Source organism: Canis lupus, chromosome 18, assembly GCF_011100685.1.
Source record: "Canis lupus familiaris isolate Mischka breed German Shepherd chromosome 18, alternate assembly UU_Cfam_GSD_1.0, whole genome shotgun sequence".
In the NCBI taxonomy this organism is placed as follows: domain Eukaryota; kingdom Metazoa; phylum Chordata; class Mammalia; order Carnivora; family Canidae; genus Canis; species Canis lupus.
Window position 1 is genome coordinate 2,507,458 of NC_049239.1, and position 18,677 is coordinate 2,526,134.

The window sequence follows — 18,677 nt, forward strand, 5'->3', positions numbered from 1 at the left end:
GGGAGCTCACAGGAGATGGGGTCATGCTCAGGCCATGCTCAGGCCATGCTCAGGATGAGGGCGGTGGGAAGGGGCATAGTTATAATTGAGGGGAACAGGAACAGACCCAATTTATTTTCTGTGACTTCAGCTGTGCTTTGGAGAAAATTGGGGTCGCCTGAACATTCAGGTGCAGGTCTCCACCTGGCACCTGGGGTGCTCAGGGGCGGTGGGCGTGTGCTTCCCACACATGCCCTTACCTGGCAGGTGTTAGAGACGTCAGGTGGCCTCACCTCGTTTATTGTCCCAGGCGTAGAGTTCCTTTATCCCCAGCTCATTGAGAGACTTGGAAAGCTCCAGCTCCTCCCCAGCAATGTTGTCCCTGAGGAGGACCACGTGCTCCGGGCTGACTTCGCACTTTGCACAGATGACTGGGAGAATGTTCTGGAGCGGCACCTCGGGGCTCACACGCACAACGGCCTTTTGCGTTCGTAGGTAATTCACTACCAAGCGCACAGATTTCTGGAAGAACACCCCGGACGAAGGAGCTCCGTTAAGTGTGTGTTGTCACGCGGCTTCCACCCTCTGCCTGTGTGCTGGGGCTGACTAAGGCAAGCAGCCCCAGCCCTTTGTCCCCAGCTAGGCGGGGGGGGGGGGGGGGGGTTCACGGGGGAAGCGACGGGCTGAAAAGCGAACAGGGAATACCTGCAGTGATAAACTCACCTTAGGATCTCTCACTAGGGAACGAGCACTGTGAGGGATCTGGATTTATGATCTAACACCTACGCTGTCTTTCAAGGATCCCAAACACACCCAAACACGAGGCGCTTACATGTATTTTGTAAAGGAAAATCGTTTCAAAGTGTCATGAACAATTCAATTTAAAGAAAAGCCCTTGGGGCCCCTGGGTGGCTCAGGGATTGAGCATCCGCCTTCAGCTCAGGGCGTGACCCTGGGGTCCTGGGATCAAGTCCTGCATCGGGCTCCCCGCATGGAGCCTGCTTCTCCCTCTGCCTGTGTCTCTGCCTCTCTCTGTGTGTCTCATGAATAAATAGATAAAATCTTTAAAAAAAATAAAAGCCTAAGAAAAACCAAGATATCACATTTTTATTTAAGTAGCCAAAAGACCCATGTAAATATATTAATATCTATGTAAATATATATAATGTGTATATGTGTCTGTGCAAACATATATTTTTATAGATTCTGCACACATATTTAAACCAGAAAAGGATAACTGATACACAACGGACATATACGTCTAATAAAGACAGACATCATAATCAGAAGAAAAAAATCAGCGTGACTAAAGCTGATTCTAAACATCTACTGATAAACTGGCCATCAAAAAAGAATTAAATATACCAAAGTTTCACGCAGTCAGCTTGTCGTTGGCCTTTACTGATGTGACATTGTCTGAAAATGCTGGAAAGTGGCCACAGTAAGTGTTGAGTTGGATAAAACCTGACTTAGGTGGGTCCATGTCCCTTTCCAGGGTACGGATCCCACCAATTACAATTTACCAAGCCCCCAAACCTAATATTTATAAAAGATGGACTGTTGGCCAAATCTCCATTTTTTAGAAGCAGAAAAATTTAGCACCTATTTCCAAGAATCGAATACCTTTTAAATGGAGCTAAAAGACCCAAAGCAAAGCTTTATGAAGAAGTGCCGTAAGCAGCCGGACTTCCCCGTGATCAATAAGCGAAAGCCTGAAATAAATCTGCGTGTAAGATACTCTCCAAGTGCAGGAGTAAACATTTCTGACCTCTGTGTCTCCAAAAGCGAAAGCTTCTGGTTTTCCCATCTCTTTCGGAAGAAGTTCAAATCTCCCCCCATTTTTTTCCCCTCGGCTTCCTGGGCCAGGAAGGCCTCCAGGATGGAAAAGGAGAATCTTTATGACTAGCTCAACAAGGCAGCGGCTGGGTACTTGTGGTTAAATTTATTTATTTATTTATTTATTTATTTATTTATTTATTTATTTAAGATTTTATTTATTTATTCATGAAAGACACAGAGAGTGAGAGGCAGAGACACAGGCAGAGAGAGAAGCAGACTCTATGTAGGGAGCCTGACGTGGGACTCGATCCCAGGACTCCAGGGTCACGCCCCGGGCTGAAGGCAGGCGCTAAACCGCTGAGCCACCCAGGGATTCCCTTGTGGTTAAATTTAAATTGATCAAAGATTAAATACAACGAAAGGCTCCGTTTCTCAATCACACGAGCTGCCTTGCACCTGCTTAGCAGCCACATGTGTCCAGGAGTGACCACTGTGGAAAGTACAGAATTATAGCCCATTTCCACTTGCGCAGGGCGTTCCAGCGGCTAGCTCTGCTCTAGACTGATCCTTCTTCTATAATAAACAAAGGAGCTCAGTTACCATGATGAGTATTATTCAAGTCATGGGCCCTCAGGTAACAGAGGGGACCCCTTCCCCCTGCCTCCGCTGCCTCACTGACCTCAGGGGCCTTAGGTGGGCCGGGCTTCACCTTCTCTTCAGGAACTTTCTCTTTGAGGAATACAGTGTGAACGTTCAGGGTCCCAACTAAAGTATTTGGCTTAAAACTCAGAGGCTGTTGGGTTTCCGAAGAACGGATCTCGAGGGCGTGGTGGGATGGATTCAGGTGGTTCTGAAGGCAAAGTTCAACCAGTAGGTCCATCATGGCATGGCTGGAAAAGGGGAACACAGCACACCGATTAGGCAAGTTTGCACCCTGCCTCCCGTCCAGCTGAGTAAGGGTCAAACCCACACACCAGTAGGTGAGAGCAGATCGGTCATGCATAGGACGGGCAACCACAGCTCGTGAATTCTGGTGCCCGACTGGGCAGCGCCATCCTCACATCTCCAACGCTGGTAAACCACAACCCAAAGAGCAGCTGTAAGAGGGTTCTATTTGCAGTTAAGTCCATGGATGCGTGGACTCGAATCCTAGAGGCTAATTAGCAAGAGCAATACTGCTAACCACTGAATATTCTGTGATCCAGAAGTATAATGTGCCTTAAAAAATGAACATTTAAAAAAAGATTGTATTGACTTATTTTAGGGGGAGGAGGAGAGGGAGAGAGAGTCCTAAGGAGACTCGGCGCTAAGTGCGGAGCCCAACGCGGGGGCGGAGGGGGGGGCTGGGTCTCCTGACTCCGAAGTCATGACCTGAGCTGAAACCACAAGTCGGTTACTCAACCAACGGAGTGCCCCAAAACTGAAAATTTTAAGCTGCAGATGATAGCTAAAAAGAATCATGTCTTTTTAAAGACAAAAAAAAAAAATCCCTAAGAAAATGACCTTGTTTGAATGTCAAAGATGGTCATAATGTCCCCATCACAGGGAATCACTCACGAAGGGAGGGGAGTAACAATCCAGATTACCCCAAAGAATTTCCTTTGCCACATTTACATCCACCTGGCAGACGGTTTTCATACCTAAAGCTGGTCCCCCTGCCCCTAAATCTCCCCGGCAGTGGAGCATCACGCCGCCTGTGAAGAAGGCACAGGTCTTTCCCGGGATCTAGTTCTTAATCAGGAAGTGACATGGCAATTAATTCAGGCCACAATCACGCTTTTGCAGGCACCTGGGGGCCCGGGTGTGCAGACCAGGGGCTGCGACACACAGATGGCGGCCCAGGCACCCGCCGCCCACCCTGAGGGCCGTGAGCTGCTGGGGGCCCCGGCTCCGGGCAGGAGAACCCCGGGCAAGGCCCCGGCCAGAGCAGCTCCCCCAGGTGCCCTACTCCTTGTCCAACTGCCTCAACAGAAGATTAATCAGTCCTGCTCGGATTGGCACAAGGTTGCTGCGCCCTCCTCTGGGTCCCTGGACTCCGAGGGGGTACTTGGTGGGGCCGAGGCCGAGCACAGCCTCGTAAGTGCTCCAGCCACGCTGGCTCCTCATCCTGACACTGATTCCTTGGGCTCCGGCGCTAAGACCATCTTTACTCCGACAACTGGCTTAATGCAATGCAGCCAAAATGCTCCGCAACATGATGCGGCTGCGCGGAGAGGCCTCGGTACAGGAAACAGGCTTCTAACCGGGCTCACACGGCGTCCCAGCCACCAGGTCTGGGACGTGGGGTCTCCAGGGAAAGGGGCAGGCTCGGACCTCAGTCTGTTGGGGGCTCCTTTCCTGTCCCGCTCCTCCCATGCGGGGAGCCCGATGTGGGACTCGACCCCGAGTCTCCAGGATCACGCCCCGGGCTGAAGGCAGGTGCTCAACCGCTGGGTCACCCGGGTCACCCTGGGGAAGCAGCTTCTCAACAAAACATTTGGGGGGCAGGGGGCAGGCGGATGAAGCAAGAGTTCCCAAGCAGAAGATTCTGTGTGCGGGAGGGTTGTCTTCTCACACTTAACTACTAAATTCGGGGGCGGGACGTCTGGGGGGCTCAGAGGTCGAGCACCTGCCTTCGGCTCAGGGTGTGATCCCGGGGGCCCGGGATCGAGTCCCACGTCAGGCTCCCTGCATGGAGCCTGCTTCTCCCTCTGCCTGTGTCTCTGCCTCTCTCTGTGTCTCTCGTGAATAAATAAATAACATCTTAAAAAATAAATAAATAAAGTTGGGGGAGGTAAAGGCAAAAAAAATTAAAAAAAAAACCAAAAAAACAGAAACAAAATAAAACACTGTCCGAGCACGATCCTGAAGCCTGGCCACCGTGCGTGCCCGTGCGAGGATCGCCGAGGCCGTTGCCAAGCACCCGGGCCGGGGCCACGGACTGTCCTTCCAGCGGCAAGAACGCGGGACAGGATGAGGGGCTCCCGCAGGGCATCGGAGGGGAGCTCAGGTTCCGAGAGCCGCGTCGTCCTCCTTCCTCGGGGCTCCGTCTCTGTGACTCCCGGGGGGACGCGGCGCCCCGATAGGCCCAGACGCGGGCTGCGCTTAGGAAGCGGGATGCGCACCAGCCCCAGCGGGACCCGACCCACTGCTTGAGCTCACCTCGCGCCACTGCCCGCAGGGCCTCCAGTGTGCGTGACCCTTCCCAGGCCCAGTCCAGACGCTACCTGATTTACCACTTCTCGGCCACACGCTTCTTAGGATCATGTCCGCATAAAATGAGGTGCAGGCGGGAGTGGGGGGCCTCTCTGCCATTTCCCACCCCACCGGTTAACCCGCCCCTGCTGGCATTTAAGGCGCCCAACTCCCAAGAGTATGCAATCCCTCCAAAGCTGCTTTGATGCCCCTGCAAAAATTTACCCAGAAAGATGGGGCGGGGGCGGGGGGAGCCAGAGCACAACGGCAGCGACCGCCCCCCTGCCGACGGGCGGGGATGCTCTGCCCGGTCCCCGTGGCCTTCCGTTGCGGGTCTGCAGCCCTGGGCTTCCCTGACCGGTGTCACTCGCCCCCGCGGGGCCTCAGCTGGGCCCTATGCCGCTGCCACAGGATAGAACTTTCCTGAGCCTGGAAGAGGCGGCCTGCGTACTCACACGCATTCTCGACGCCTCTGGAGCCTGGCCCTCCACACCCGGCCGCTGCCCCGCACGCAGGTGCCCCGCGCCGGCCGGCAGCTTTGCCCACCCCACGCCCGCTCCGGGAGGTTGCGCATCCTTCCGCGGCAGAGAGCTGCCTGGGCAGGAGTCCTGGCACTGCCTCTCACCCATTCTCAGACCTGCCTCCCTGAGCCTCAGTTTCCCCACCGGTGAAGGCGTGCGGAAGGCGGGCACCTGTTAGAGACTTAGATGAATGAACGCTTGTAAGGCCGCGAGCCCGGGGCCGGGCGTGTGGTACGTGTGATGTGCTTTGCAAAACGCAAGAGTCCATTTGTTCACGTCTTTTCTACGTTGGGTTCCTGCGTGGAGGTGCCTTCTGTGGCTGGAGCAGAGCATCCCTGCATGTGGCTGGACTGCGCTCGGCTCTCAGCAAGCACCACGGTGGCCCAAGACTCTCAGGAGCTAGCGTCCTTGAGACGCCGCTTAGTCAGCTTTCCCCAGTCTGCCGGAGAAGGAAAATAAGGCAACCGGCCGCCCGCAGAATGCCGAAAGAAGAATCCGGTGTATTGAGAACAGGGGCTGCAGGGGCGCCTAGGGGACTCGGCCGGTGAGGCACCTGCCTTCAGCTCAGTCATGAGCTTGGGGTCCTGGGGTCGAGTCCCGTGTTGGGCTCCCTGCCCAGCGGGGAGCCTGCTTCTCCCTCTCCCCTCCCCACAACTCATGCTCTCTCTCAAATAATTTTTTTTTTTTTTTTTAATAAAGTCAACTAGATCATCAGTGCTAAGAACCCAAAGCACACCCACGGGGCCTCAGGGGACACCGAAGTTTAACTCATAATCCGCAAGTCCGGGCAGGTTAAAGGTAAGAGAGCTGGGCCTCCCCTCAGGGTTTCTGAGCCTCTAGGACTGGTCTGCGGGTCTGCATTTCTACCAAGTTCCCAGGGATGCAGCCACGGTTGGTCGGGGCCCACACTTTGAAAACTACTTTACTCCTAGTAACTCATGAAATGAGCATTTAGGACAAATGCCCCAATTGGATAGAAGGTCCCCTCAATGCTGAGTTTACAAGTTACATCGAGATAGCTACTTCTGGGGGCGCCTGGGTGGCTCAGTGGTTTAGCACCACCTTCAGCCTGGGGAGTGATCCTGGAGACCCAGGACCGAGTCCCGCATCGGGCTCCCTGCATGGAGCCTGCTTCTCCCTCTGCCTGGGTCTCTGCCTCTCATTCTCTCTGGGTCTCTCATGAATAAATAAATAAAAAATCTTAAAAAAAAAAACAACAAGCATCTGACTCTCGGTTTTGGCTCAGGTCATGACCTGGGATCGTGGGATCCAGCCCCGCATTGGGCTCCCTGCTCAGTGCAGAGTCTGCTTCTCCGTCTGCTTGCTCCTCCCTCACCCTCTCTTTCCCTCTCTCTGGAATAAATAAATCTTTTTTTTTTTTTTTTTTTCAGGCAGCTACCTCTGGACACGATGTTTAAACGAACACATTTAACGTGCACTTAGTTCGACTAAACTGGTCGAATGCAGCTTAGTTTCTTACGTGGAACCAAGGACAGCAGGTGGCCCTGAGCCGTGAGTAAGGCCAAAGCCGAGAACGCGCGGCCTAGCAGCTTTGTGTGGCATCGGAGAGGCAGGATACGGCAAGATGTAAGCGGGCCCATGGGAGACCCGTCCCCATGGATGAGGTCAGGTACCAAGGAACACACGGACAGCACATCCAGCAGGACGACAGGGAGGCCAGGAGGCAGAAGAAGCCACAGCCAGAGAAGTCCATGGGTCAGAGGCTGGCCTCCAGGCTGGAGACTAGGGTCCCTGACGAGAGTCTGGTCTTGGGGAAGCCAGGGTCCTGGGCCCAGCAAGAAGCCCCGAGGGCCGCAAGAGCAGCAACGCGGCCAGGGAGGGATGCCTTCACCTCGTGCAAGTCAGAAGCCAAGTCATCAGGACGATGGCTCCCCCTCACAGACCCCAAATGCCTCTTGGGGCCACACAGCCCCCACAGTCTGCAAGAGGCCTCCGTGTGTGGCACCAGGGAGAGCGGGGGGGTTGCCAACTGGAGAGACGTGCCGTCTCTAAGGAATTCAGCCTTTCAATATGCCAGTCAGAGTGTCTTGACCTAGAGTGACACGTGCAGAGGCTGGGAGCCTGACGGTTTTTGTGGTCACATGTGATTCCACGAGCTGTTCCCTGGACGAGTGTGGACAGGTGGATTCAACACGAGGAGCCTGCTGGTTAGGTTCTCACCTTGGTGGCCTGTGCTCTCTCTCTCAGTCTGGCCTCACACTCTTTGACCCGTATCTTTGGAGTCTGAGCCCAGGTCTTCCACAAGTGGGCCTTCACTGTGTGCTTCCGTCTTGGCCTGTGAATCAATGCACTCTCTTGGGGCTCCATCTCATGACCCTGGGATCACGACCTGAGTCAGACACTTAACCGACTGAGCCACCCCGGTGCCCCTGGACGCTGTTTTGAGGAGGCCAGTGTGCCCTACACGTGAGGAAAGTCAATGTTCTGATGCGTAGGTTTCCTTATGACTTGCCTGCTGCTAGGATGGAGCCTTGTGTGCCCACTGGCCTGCATACTCTTGTTTGATGGAGACTCGGGGGCTCACGACGGCCCACAGGAGACTCATGAGCACACAGCCGCTACCCCGTCCAGGCTCCTGCATCTCCCCTCCTCAGTCCAGGTTCCAGCAGTACTGAATTCCCCATTTCTTGCACAAATTGGTGCAAATCTTGCAAATGAGTTTTATTTCCTTCTGCTCACTGGGATGTCTTCCTCCCCGTTTCTTCAGAAATGTCAGGTATTCCGTATGCATTTCGCTCAATGAATAAATGATTATTTTCTTTCTCTCTTTCTCTCTCTCTTTTAATATATCAGGATCCCACAAAGTGAGAGTTCCCCGCTCTATGACTGGGATCACACCAAAACCCGACCAGTAACGGCACTCACTGTGCGCCATTAAATAGCGGGTTTAGCAACGAATACACCTTGTCATGGGAGTAGTGCGCAGTTCATGACCTCCGGTCAGCCCCATCACCACCTTACCTCCTCCCCCCAGCAAAGATGCTCGGGAAGAAAATCAGGTAGAACCTGGTGTCTGAGGATCAACGATTCTGACACTGTCATCGTTCAGCTGCTCTTGGGTCTCACACAAACAAGCAGGAAAATGCAGCCTTCATAGGGCAGAAGCATTTCAGAGAGGTGGTCCCTAGGAACAGTGCACCAGGGCCTGGAAGATCAAACATGGTCTCCCGGCTGATTGGAAAGATGGTCTAACCATTCACGTCTGGCCACTGTGACCCCCGCAGGCTTCGTGTCCCAGGAATTTTTTCTGGGCAGATTTCAGGGCGGTGAAAGCACTCCATAAGGTACAGTGCAGTGGATACGCGTGCAAACCCACAGCTCATACTATACTGGGCGTGGAGTCTCATGCTGACGATGGAGTCTGGATGAGGACATGTCCGTGTAGGTTTACTGATCACAAAGAGCACCCCACTCTCCTGGGGGATGTTGATCCGGGGGCAGGAGGTATGTGGGAAATTTCTGTACTTTCCTCTTACTTTTGCTAGGAAACTAAGACTGCTCTAAAAAAACCTGAAGTCTTCTAAAAAAAAGATATTCTTCAAAAAAAAATGTAAATCAAACTAAACCAAAGCAACCTGTTAGCCAGTTATTTCAAGAACTGTCTTCACCCGGCCGTCTCCCCAGAACCTCCTTAACTCACTGGGCACCAGAGAAGAGCAAGCTCCCCCTTCAGCTCTGGGCATCAGGAGCAAGAGGCCCTACCAATGCCTCGAGGGGCAGGGTGGATGCAGGACACCCAGAGCTGACGGGTGCTCCCAGCCTCCCTCCTCTCTGTCCTGGAGCAGATGTGCTCCATCCAGAAGGAACACGCAGACCCAATACCCATGTTGTGAGCCTGGGCTGTTTGATAAGCTCCAAGACCTAAAAACTCTTGCACAGCTCTAAGCACATCCACGGTGAAGAGGGTCTGACGGCTTCTAGAGGAAGAATCACAGGGATGAACACAGAGGGAGATTTCCTGGATTCTGCAAAGGAGATGTTTGCCTTTTCCTGCCCCGGCCCCTTGGGCACGTGTACCAACGTGGACCTGGCTGCTGTTTACATCAATGCAGCTCCAACTCTCTAGAGGCTGACGCAGGTTATGAAGCGTACCTACGTCAGTGTACTCTTTTGCCTACGGGCATTGTCTTCTCAAGAATCTTCTTTAAAAAAAAAAAAAGATTTTATTTATTTTTTCATGAGACACACACAGAGAGAAGCAGAAACACAAGCAGAGGGAGAAGCAGGCTCCATGCAGGAAGCCTGATGCAGGACTCAAGCCCAGGACTCCAGGATCACACCTTGAGCCAAAGGCAGATGTTTAACTGCTGAGCCACCCAAACATCCCTCAAGAATCTTCTCTCTCTCTCTCTCTCTTTTTAAGATTTTATTTATTCATTGATGAGAGGCACAGAGAGAGAGGCAGAGACATAGGCAGAGGGAGAAGCAGGCTCCCTGCAGGAAGCCCAATGTGGGACTTGATCCTGGTACTCCAGGATCACGCCCCGAGCCAAAGGCGGATGCTCAACCACTGAGCCACCTGGGCTTCCAAAGGATCTTCTTTTTTTAACTGTGCCCCAATAAAAGTGATGGAGCTGGTGGCCTCCTTCCGCCATCCATATGCAGTGCGGGGAACGCCATCCCTAAATATACCCCGGAGCGTTTCCCTTAGAATGGCCTGGAACATGGGAGTGCCTGGGTGGCTCAGTTGGTTGAGTGCCTGACTCTTGATTTCGGTTCAGGTCATGATCCCAGGGTTGTGAGATCGAGCTCTGAGTTGGGCTCAGCGTGGAGTCTGCTTGAGATTCTCTCCCTCTGTCCCTCCCCCCCTGCTCTCTCTCTCTGTGGCTAAGATAAATGAATCTTAAAAAAAAAAAAAAAAAAAGAATGGCCCAGAACACAGATTCTCATGTCATAATCTCTACAAGAACAGACTGGGACTTTTATCTAAATTTCTAAATCCAAAGGAAGCTTTAAAAAAAGAAAAAAACAAATCAGTCACATGCAGAATGCAACCCCCAGACTGCAATCACTAATGATTTCTCTAGGAGAATCTTTCGTGTCAGGAAAAAGCCCGGTGAAGGGGCCAATTATACGTTAGGAAGTGCTTGCTGGTCCCACAGGAAGGTAGGCATGCTCTCTAACAGAGCAGAAGAGGAAAAGCACATTGATTAAGTTAGTAGATCTATTTTAAGCAGGGGCCAGGAACTGGACCTCGACCCACTGTGGTATTATTAAAGAGGATGACACCTAAAACCACGTCCCCAAGCGAGCAGCTGCTGAATCAGCGCCAGTCATGATGCCAAGGACCCAGTTAAGGAAGCCCACAGGCTGCTGCTCCAACTCCCTTAATCCTGCAGGAAGCCTGAGAGAAGGGATTGCAACCTACTGCTGGAAAAGAGGGAGGTACTTTAACACTCAACCTTTAAGGCTGCACGTGTTCTCACGGCGCCACCGCCGTGCTACAAAATGGTAGTTTCTACTCTGCAAGGGGAAAGAAAAAATTTTTTTGAAGATAAAATTGAAGAATGAACTGAAGTTTGAAAATGGTCCTCAAAATAATATTCGTGCTTGTCAGGCAGGCGTTCCATCTCTCTGCGTGCGTGTGCAGAATGGGACTCACGGATGAGAGTATTGGAGACAAGGACCCACAAGGCCAATTTCCTAAGAAATATGTAACTAGGCTGAGAGTGGCAGGGGTCTCATGGGTGTTCGCCTATCGACAGACTCATCGAGGAGGACGCAGTAAACGTGGAGTTTCTATATGTTAATCATACCTCGATAAAGTAGTATTTTTTTTAGTGTAACTTAAAATTGGGTTGGGGGCACCCAGGTGGCTCAGTCGGTTAGGCATCTGCCTTCAGCTCAGGTCATGATCTCGGGGTACTGGGACTGAGCCCTGCATCGGGCTCCCTGCTCAGTGGGGAGGCCTGCAGCAAGCTTCCTCCGGTCACTGTTCAAATATCCCGTGGAATAATTTTTAAGAGGTATGCACCGATTTGCACATTAAGATGCCACCCAGGATTTTCATTCTAAAGCATAAACAGCTGAAGAGTGTGAGATTTCATCAAGAACCCAAATACTGATATTTTATTTATTTTTTATTATTTCTTTCTCTTTCTTCTTTCTTTCTCTCTTATTTATTTATTTATTTATTTATTTATTTTTAAAATATTTTATTTTTTTCATGAGAAGCACAGAGAGAGAGAGAGAGAGAGAGAGAGAGAGAGAGGCACAGACACAGGCAGAGGGAGAAGCAGGCTCCCAGGAGGGAACCCGACACAGGACTCGAACCCGGGTCTCCGGGATCACACCCTGGGCCGAAGGCAACACTAAACCACTGGGCCACTCGAGCTGCCCCAAATACTGATATTTTATAAAGTTTTCCATCGCTCTGTCGGCACATCCACCAGAATAAAAACACCCATGGTGATGTGATCTCCACCATTATCCATTTTTAAAAAAAAATATTTGAGCAAACTGCTTTTTAAGATTAAGATATGTCCGATCATTCTCTGTTCTCATTTTCTGAGAAACGCGACGCCTATTCCCTCCTGCCTCAGAATTAGACAAATATGTCTTTACGCCACGGTTGATCGCTCCATCATACTCTTATCGTAAAAACTGTACGAACACTGAGATTTAATCCTTTGCTCCCTGTGACTTTGTGAAAACATGCTCTTATACACTGAGCTATCAGGAACAAGGGTCGTAGCCCCAAATCGATCAAACAACATGATGCATTTGGAGAAAAAAAAATCAGGAATTCTTTTGGTAATAAAATTCTTAATACTATGATTGCAGGAGGCTTTGCCGATGTTTCAGGTGTGCCTGCAGTGGCTGGCGTGCGAGAAGAAGGGGCCCGTGACCTTGACCGCAGGCACATTCCCAGGCAGGTCAGATCTAAGAAAGGACTCGGGTGGACATTTCGGGGCTGGAAGCTGGTTGGGTCGGGGTTTGGTCATCAGTGTAAACATGCATTTGGAAAATCGACCGCTGGTTGTATTTCCACCTCTACGGGCCAGCCTGTCAGTGGGCACTGGAGGGGTCAACTCGGGAGGCTGCCCCACTGTCTAACTTCGACACCCAGGGTGCTGGCACAGGCTCTGGGGGCTGGCCACCTGCGTGGAGATGCCCACGGGCCTGTGATGCCCTCCTCCGAGCACCCCCTGCGCCAGGACGGAGCCGGGCAGCCCGTGCTGCCCAGGGATGCAGAGGGGCACTTAGCATATATGCTAGGGCATTTCAGGTGAGCCACTTCGGCTTGTCATCTAGGCCCAGATCTGTACCCCGGGCCCCACGTCCCACCGGATATGGGAGCGAGTGCAACCCAGCAGGGTCCGCGTCCCAGGTCTCCTCGGCCCCGGGCCTGGATGGCGGGGACCCGGCCCCGAGGCGCACCGACCCTTACCTGCCATTGACCACGCTCTTCTTCTCCAGGCCGCTGGGCAGAACCACGGTGACGGCCACCGCGCTGTTCCGCAGGTTCTCCTTCATATGCAGCAGGTGCGGCGGGGGCCCGGGGGAAGCGTCCCGGCGCGGCTTCGGTCCGCTGTGCGCGTTGGGCGTCGCGGGCCTTCCAGGAGGCGGGGGAGCCCGAGCCTTCATCTTCCTCCTTAAACAGCATAGAAGGAGCGCATGAGGCGACGGCGTGCGAGCGTGCCCTGAACACAATCGCCGTGAGCATCGGCGGCTTCGCGGGACCTTCCCTCACGCCAGAGCATCCTTACGAGTATTTCTCCCTCCTCGGAAAAGCCTCCCGAGGGATGTGACCTTTTTAAAATCGTTATATCGGGATCCTTCGATACTAACAAAGGGGCCTCCACCCGTGGGCGGCCTCACTCTGGCTTCCACCCCTGGCCCCGCTCCGGATCCGTGACGTGCCCAGCCGAGGGCCCGGAACGCCGCCCCGTGACGCCGGGACACGTTAGGATGGCCTGAGGACGTCCTCAATTAGCCCAGGAGTCCACCCAACCAACACCCGCCCACAGACCAGGGCGCGAGGGACACGGGTGAGCGTGTCGTCACCTTATTCCTCACTACGCTTGGGCCTCTCCGTCCACTCTGCCAACGTGTGCACACGTGACACCGAGTCACCCGCTGCGATCAACATGAACATTTTGAGGGATTCTCGTCTCTGCTAGATTATTCAGGAAGGCGGACGACCTCCTTGATACGTGTAGCTGGTTCCATACACGGGGCCATCTACGTCTACGTGTGTGTAGAGATGCACGCAGAGACATTATGTGCACCTGAGGGCCTCACTTTACGTTTCCCCAGGTATTTTCTAGGAGCCAGCATTCGCCCAGCACCGGGGCTGATGCTAATAATAACCTTAGGAAGGTCACCTCATTCAACCCTCAAAATATCTGGCGGCTGAGAAAATAGCGTGTCCCAGAGATTGGTGGCTTCCCTGAAGGCCCATGGTCTTCGGTGTCGGACGAGGATGGGAAGCAGACGTGCCTGGTCCCGGGGGCCGCTCCGCCCGCCTCGCCCTGCCTTCTCCTGCTCATCCACAAAGCGCTAAGGAGCTTAAATGCTCCCGCAGCACGATCTTCTTGGGGACGCTTGGGCCCAACGTATCAGGCGTGGAAATTCCACACCTAGAAAGTGGTCCTAAGAAATAATCCCCCAAGAGGGCCCGTGGGAGGCTCAAAGGCGCTCCGTCCCACATCATTTCCAACGGCAAACAAAGTAATCGAGCCACAGGTCAACAAGAGACAATTTCAATAAAATACGGTGCTTTAAAGACAATGTTATACTGGTGCTCGGAAAATACGCTCTAACGGCTTGTAATCTGCCCAAATAGTGGCTACAGGTTTTTTTTTTTTTCCCTTAGGAAAACAGAGTTTTTTACAAAATTTCATTTTTAAGAGAACTATGCATTATAGCGATAGGTCATCAACAGCCTAGAAAGACGCACTAAAATATCTCCGGGTTATGTGTATGACTTTTTGATATTTTCACTCTTCTGCATTTCCTACTTTTTCTATAAAATCACTTATATATACATTACTTGTAAATCGAAAGAGGTTGCTTAAACTTGGCGGGGGGGGGGGGGGGGGGGGGGGGGACGGGGGACAGCAAAGGGGATTCAGAGCCGAGCACAGGCCACTGCCATTCATGTCACTGGTTAAGGCCAGGATTCAGGGTGACCTTCCGGTCTCCTCCTCTATGGTGACAGGGAGACATAAACTAATTCCCTTTCCTTCTTGGTAAAAACCTTACATCTGGGTCATAATTTTTTTTATCACTTGACATACTTTCTTCCTTTCAACTTACAGGAATGACAAAAGTGAAGTAGCCGTCACATACTGAGCGTGTGGAAGGGCCGGGTCTCATCGGTTCATCCGCCCTCCCGATGACGCTCCGGGGAGGTACCAGCCTTGTCCCCCCTTCACGGGTGAGGCGCGCGGGGAGCTAGCATCAACCCGGACGGTCTCGGGCGCTGCCCTCTGCAGCCCGTTAGGAAGAGCAGATGTCCCCCCATTTTACAGACAGGAAAGTCGAGAGGCGCAAAGGCCGGTCACAGAGTCCTTCATTAGTGCGCCTCGGGCCTAGGGCTGGGTGCTTGGGCTCTGAGCAAAGCCACCTGCTATTCATGTTTCCTCCCAAAAGTGCTTTCATGGCGGAAAACAAAACAAAAAATTTCCATCCTGGGGAAACAAGTCCATCTGCCCAGGGAGCGCTCTGTTGCTCTCCGGCACTAATAAAGCCTTCCCGAACTCCTTCTGAGTCAAAAAGGAAGCAGCTCCTGATGCGTTTTTTAGTGTCTCGGCTGGCGCCGCGATGGGAATAGTGGCAGAGAGAGACAGAAGAGACCCCTAGGTCCCCCAGCTTCTCCCCCACGGACGTCCCCAGCTGCTGTTGCCTGCACGCATGCAAGGTCCTCCTAGCCGCCGGCCCCTGCCCATGGGCCCTCCGGCCTCCTGGGACTCCCGGATCCCACACCCAGAGGCCGAGCGCCCGCCCCGGGGGCTGTGCGTCTTCTCAGAGCTGACCCCGCGTGCTGCACGCTGACCCCAGCCCCGTGCAAGACCTGCAGCCCCGCAGGCCGCAGGGATCCGGGGACGCTTCCCGTCCAGCACGGTGGGATGTGTGCACGTGCAAGTTTGAGCGTGTTACGTACACACTGAAGTCAGCCCACGTTGAAAACACTGGGGAAGAGCAAAAGGATCCAGAGAGGCCCTGAACTGCTTCAGAGCACACGCCGGGTGTGTGCTTCCACTTGGACTCCGAGACCCGATGCCATCGCACACCCGCCCCCCTGGGGCTGCAGCTGCATCCAGGCTCCCCGGCGGAGCCCGAAAGCCGGGGCTCCTCCCTGGCCCTCAATTCTGGCCCCCCTCGCTCTTTCCCACTCGCCTGGCAGTGGGTCTTATGATCCCAGCTCCTGGAAAAGCCACAGCACACCCCCTTGCCTCTGCCCCGGCACACCTGCCTTGAAGGCTCTGCTCAGCTCCAAACCACATCTTCCCAGAAACCTCTGGGTGCCCCGGCCTAAGGACACACGGCTGGGGCCGGTGGTCCCCCCGCTGCCCTGAGGAAGCCTGCGGGAAGCCTACCACATGCCCAAGTCCCAACACGGACCAGGGGGCTCCGTGTCACCCGAGGGCTGGGGAGGATAATGGATCGCGCCGCTTCCCCAGGATGGAGCCCCCTTACCATCACGACAGCACGTGGTCTTAGTCGCAAGTTCTGTATCATTTGCTGGAAGCAACGGACAGATTGTAAATGTAGACATCGATGAATCTGTGACTTCGCATTTTCATTTTTCATGGAACAATATCTGCATATTTTGAGGCGCGCACACGAGCCACTTTGCCCACACCCAGCACGGTGCCCGAGGTGTAGATGGAGTCGAGGCCCCAGGTCAGAGGCCGTGTGCGTGACCCTGAGCGCACAGGCCCCAGGGGAAGAAAGCTGCTCCCCGCTGGCCGAGACACTGGACACACCACCCGCCCCCCGCTGTCGACCTGCCTTCCCCACACGCCAATCCTGGTGCCTCGTTTCTTGGATTGCATGTAACATCTCTGGAAGACAGCAGATGCTTGAATTTTTAAAAGATTTATTTATTTGAGAGAGAGAGAGAGAGAGAGAGCATGCATGAGGCAGGGGGAGAAGCAGAGTCCCCACTGAGCGGGGAGCCCGACGCGGGACTCGATCCCAGGACCCTGAGACCATGACCTGAGCTGAAGGCTTCGCCGACTGAGCACCCGGCGCCCCGACAGCAGATGCTTTATCAGGACTGTTTAAGCCCTCAATATTTAGACACCTCCCGGCACATCTATAGGCATTTACAGACCCCCCTGATGGTGGTGCCGGCCAAGGTGCAAGGCACACAGGGCCGAGCCTGCAGGGACAGAGCCGACTTAGCAGCTCTCGAGGCAGGAATGATCCTGAAGGCATCCGTGCAGCGTGCCTTCAACAGGCCGGAATTTGGAGACATGAGGGAAAGACAAGAAGGGAGGCAGGAAGCGCTGGGGAAGAGATGAAGCAAAGGATGGCCTCGTGGGCCGAATCTGCTCGGTGCACCGAGCGCCGCGGATGCTCTGCACCTCCCGGGTCTCGCTGGATCCTCGGTGCACCGTGCTCAGGTGGTTCCGAATAACAGCGTCCCACAAATATTTGTGGATTATCTGCATCAAGGTCACTGAGAAAGTGGGAAGGAACCAGAAGGTGGTTTTCGTGTCTGTTTTGTTCGAAAGAGAGGCCCGGCTCCTGTAGGAGATAGGGTCTGATTGGGAAGCGGGGCCGAGGAGCTACATGATCCAGAGCCAGTTGGGGATCCCGGATGATCTGTGGGACCCAGGGTCGGGGGTGGGGGGAGCCCTGCTGGAGGCGGCCGGACCGCTGAGCACAGTTCTGGGGATGAACGGCCCGGATGAGAGGGGAGGCAGCCTGTGGGGAGGGTGTGTGGCAGGAAGCCTGGTGGGTCCCCGAGAGGAGGAGGAGGGCCCCGCAATGTTTGGGGTCCTTAGCCTCTGACTCCAGTGCAAGGCTGGAAACAGAGGACGTGCTCTGGGAGGCGATGACCAGGTGGCTTTCGGTGGCCTGGCTCTGGGAGGGCTGTGACCAAGCGGAGCCAAGTGCAGGCAAGGGAGGGAGCACCTGCACGGACTGAGGATAACTACTCCCCGAAAGCTACCGAGGTCCCCACCTGGAGCCTGCACGGCTGCAGCCCCAGCCGCCAACATGCCCTCCAGTGGGATCCCCTGCACCTGGGGGGCGCACGTCTGCAGCGGGGAGGGGGTGAGGGCTGAGCGGATGCATGGTGCTCACCACTTGGCCTGAGCCCGGCCTGCTCTTAGCCTCGGACCTCACCCTCCACGTCCCAGGCAAGCCAGCAGGACCTCAGCCTCTGTGCGTGGGTCTCTTCTTTCTGGGTCTCAGCTCCACTGGTGGCATCAGGGGCTGGGCCGTAGGACACTATTCTAGTACACTAACTCACAGATGATGAGCCCCAAACTACCACTATTACATTATGATTAGCATTAGGGCAGTCGCTACGCAAGAAAAAAAAATCGGAAATGTTGGCAAAGATGTGGAGAAGTTGGGACCCTTGGGTTCTGCTGGTGGGAATGCAAAGTAGGGCAGCCACTATGGGAACTGGTATGGAGGCTCCCCCTACAAAAAAAAAAAAAAATTAAAACTAGAGAGACCAAAATTCCTCTTTTGAGTCCAGGAACACCTTGGTCAGAGTACAGGTTTGTTTCCAGAACGCCGCAGCACAGCCGCTGTCACAGTAAAACCAGTCAAATGAGGGGTTTTTTTGGTTTCCCAGTGCATATGAAAATCACATTTACACCGAACTGTGGTGTTAAGTATGCAAGAGCATCACGCCTAAAAGTACAATGTGCAAACCTTAATTTAAAAATACTTTACTAAAAAAAAATTTAAAAATTAAAAAATGAAATACTTTACTGCAGGGCCCCTTGGTGGCTCCGTCGGTTAAGCATCTGGCTTGATTTCAGCTCAGGTCACAGTTTTAGGGTCACGAGATTGATCTCCCCATCAGGCTCGACATTCAGTGTGCAGCCCGCCTGGGACTCTCTCTTGTCCTCTGCCTCTCTCCTGCTCATGGGTGCTGCTGTCTCTTTCTCTCAATAAATAAAATAAAATCTTAAAAAAATATTTTACTGCTAAAAAAGGCGTCATCTGAGGTCTCAGACAGTCATAATGTTTTCACCGGTGGAGGGTCCACCTCGCTGCTGGCTCAGGGTG

The 18,677-nt window shown here is 53.6% G+C and overlaps 1 protein-coding gene across 1 annotated transcript in view; it reads right to left on the reverse strand.

The window, feature by feature from the left end:
- Positions 1 to 18,677, reverse strand: part of COBL (cordon-bleu WH2 repeat protein) — a 143,988-nt gene that overhangs the window by 84,083 nt on the left and 41,228 nt on the right. The window contains exons 2-4 of the mRNA XM_038562613.1: positions 12,865 to 13,068; positions 2,438 to 2,648; positions 273 to 501 (exon numbers count right to left, since the gene is read on the reverse strand). Of these exons, the coding sequence (XP_038418541.1) occupies positions 273 to 501; positions 2,438 to 2,648; positions 12,865 to 13,068 (644 nt within the window). The remainder of the gene's footprint in view (positions 1 to 272; positions 502 to 2,437; positions 2,649 to 12,864; positions 13,069 to 18,677) is intronic.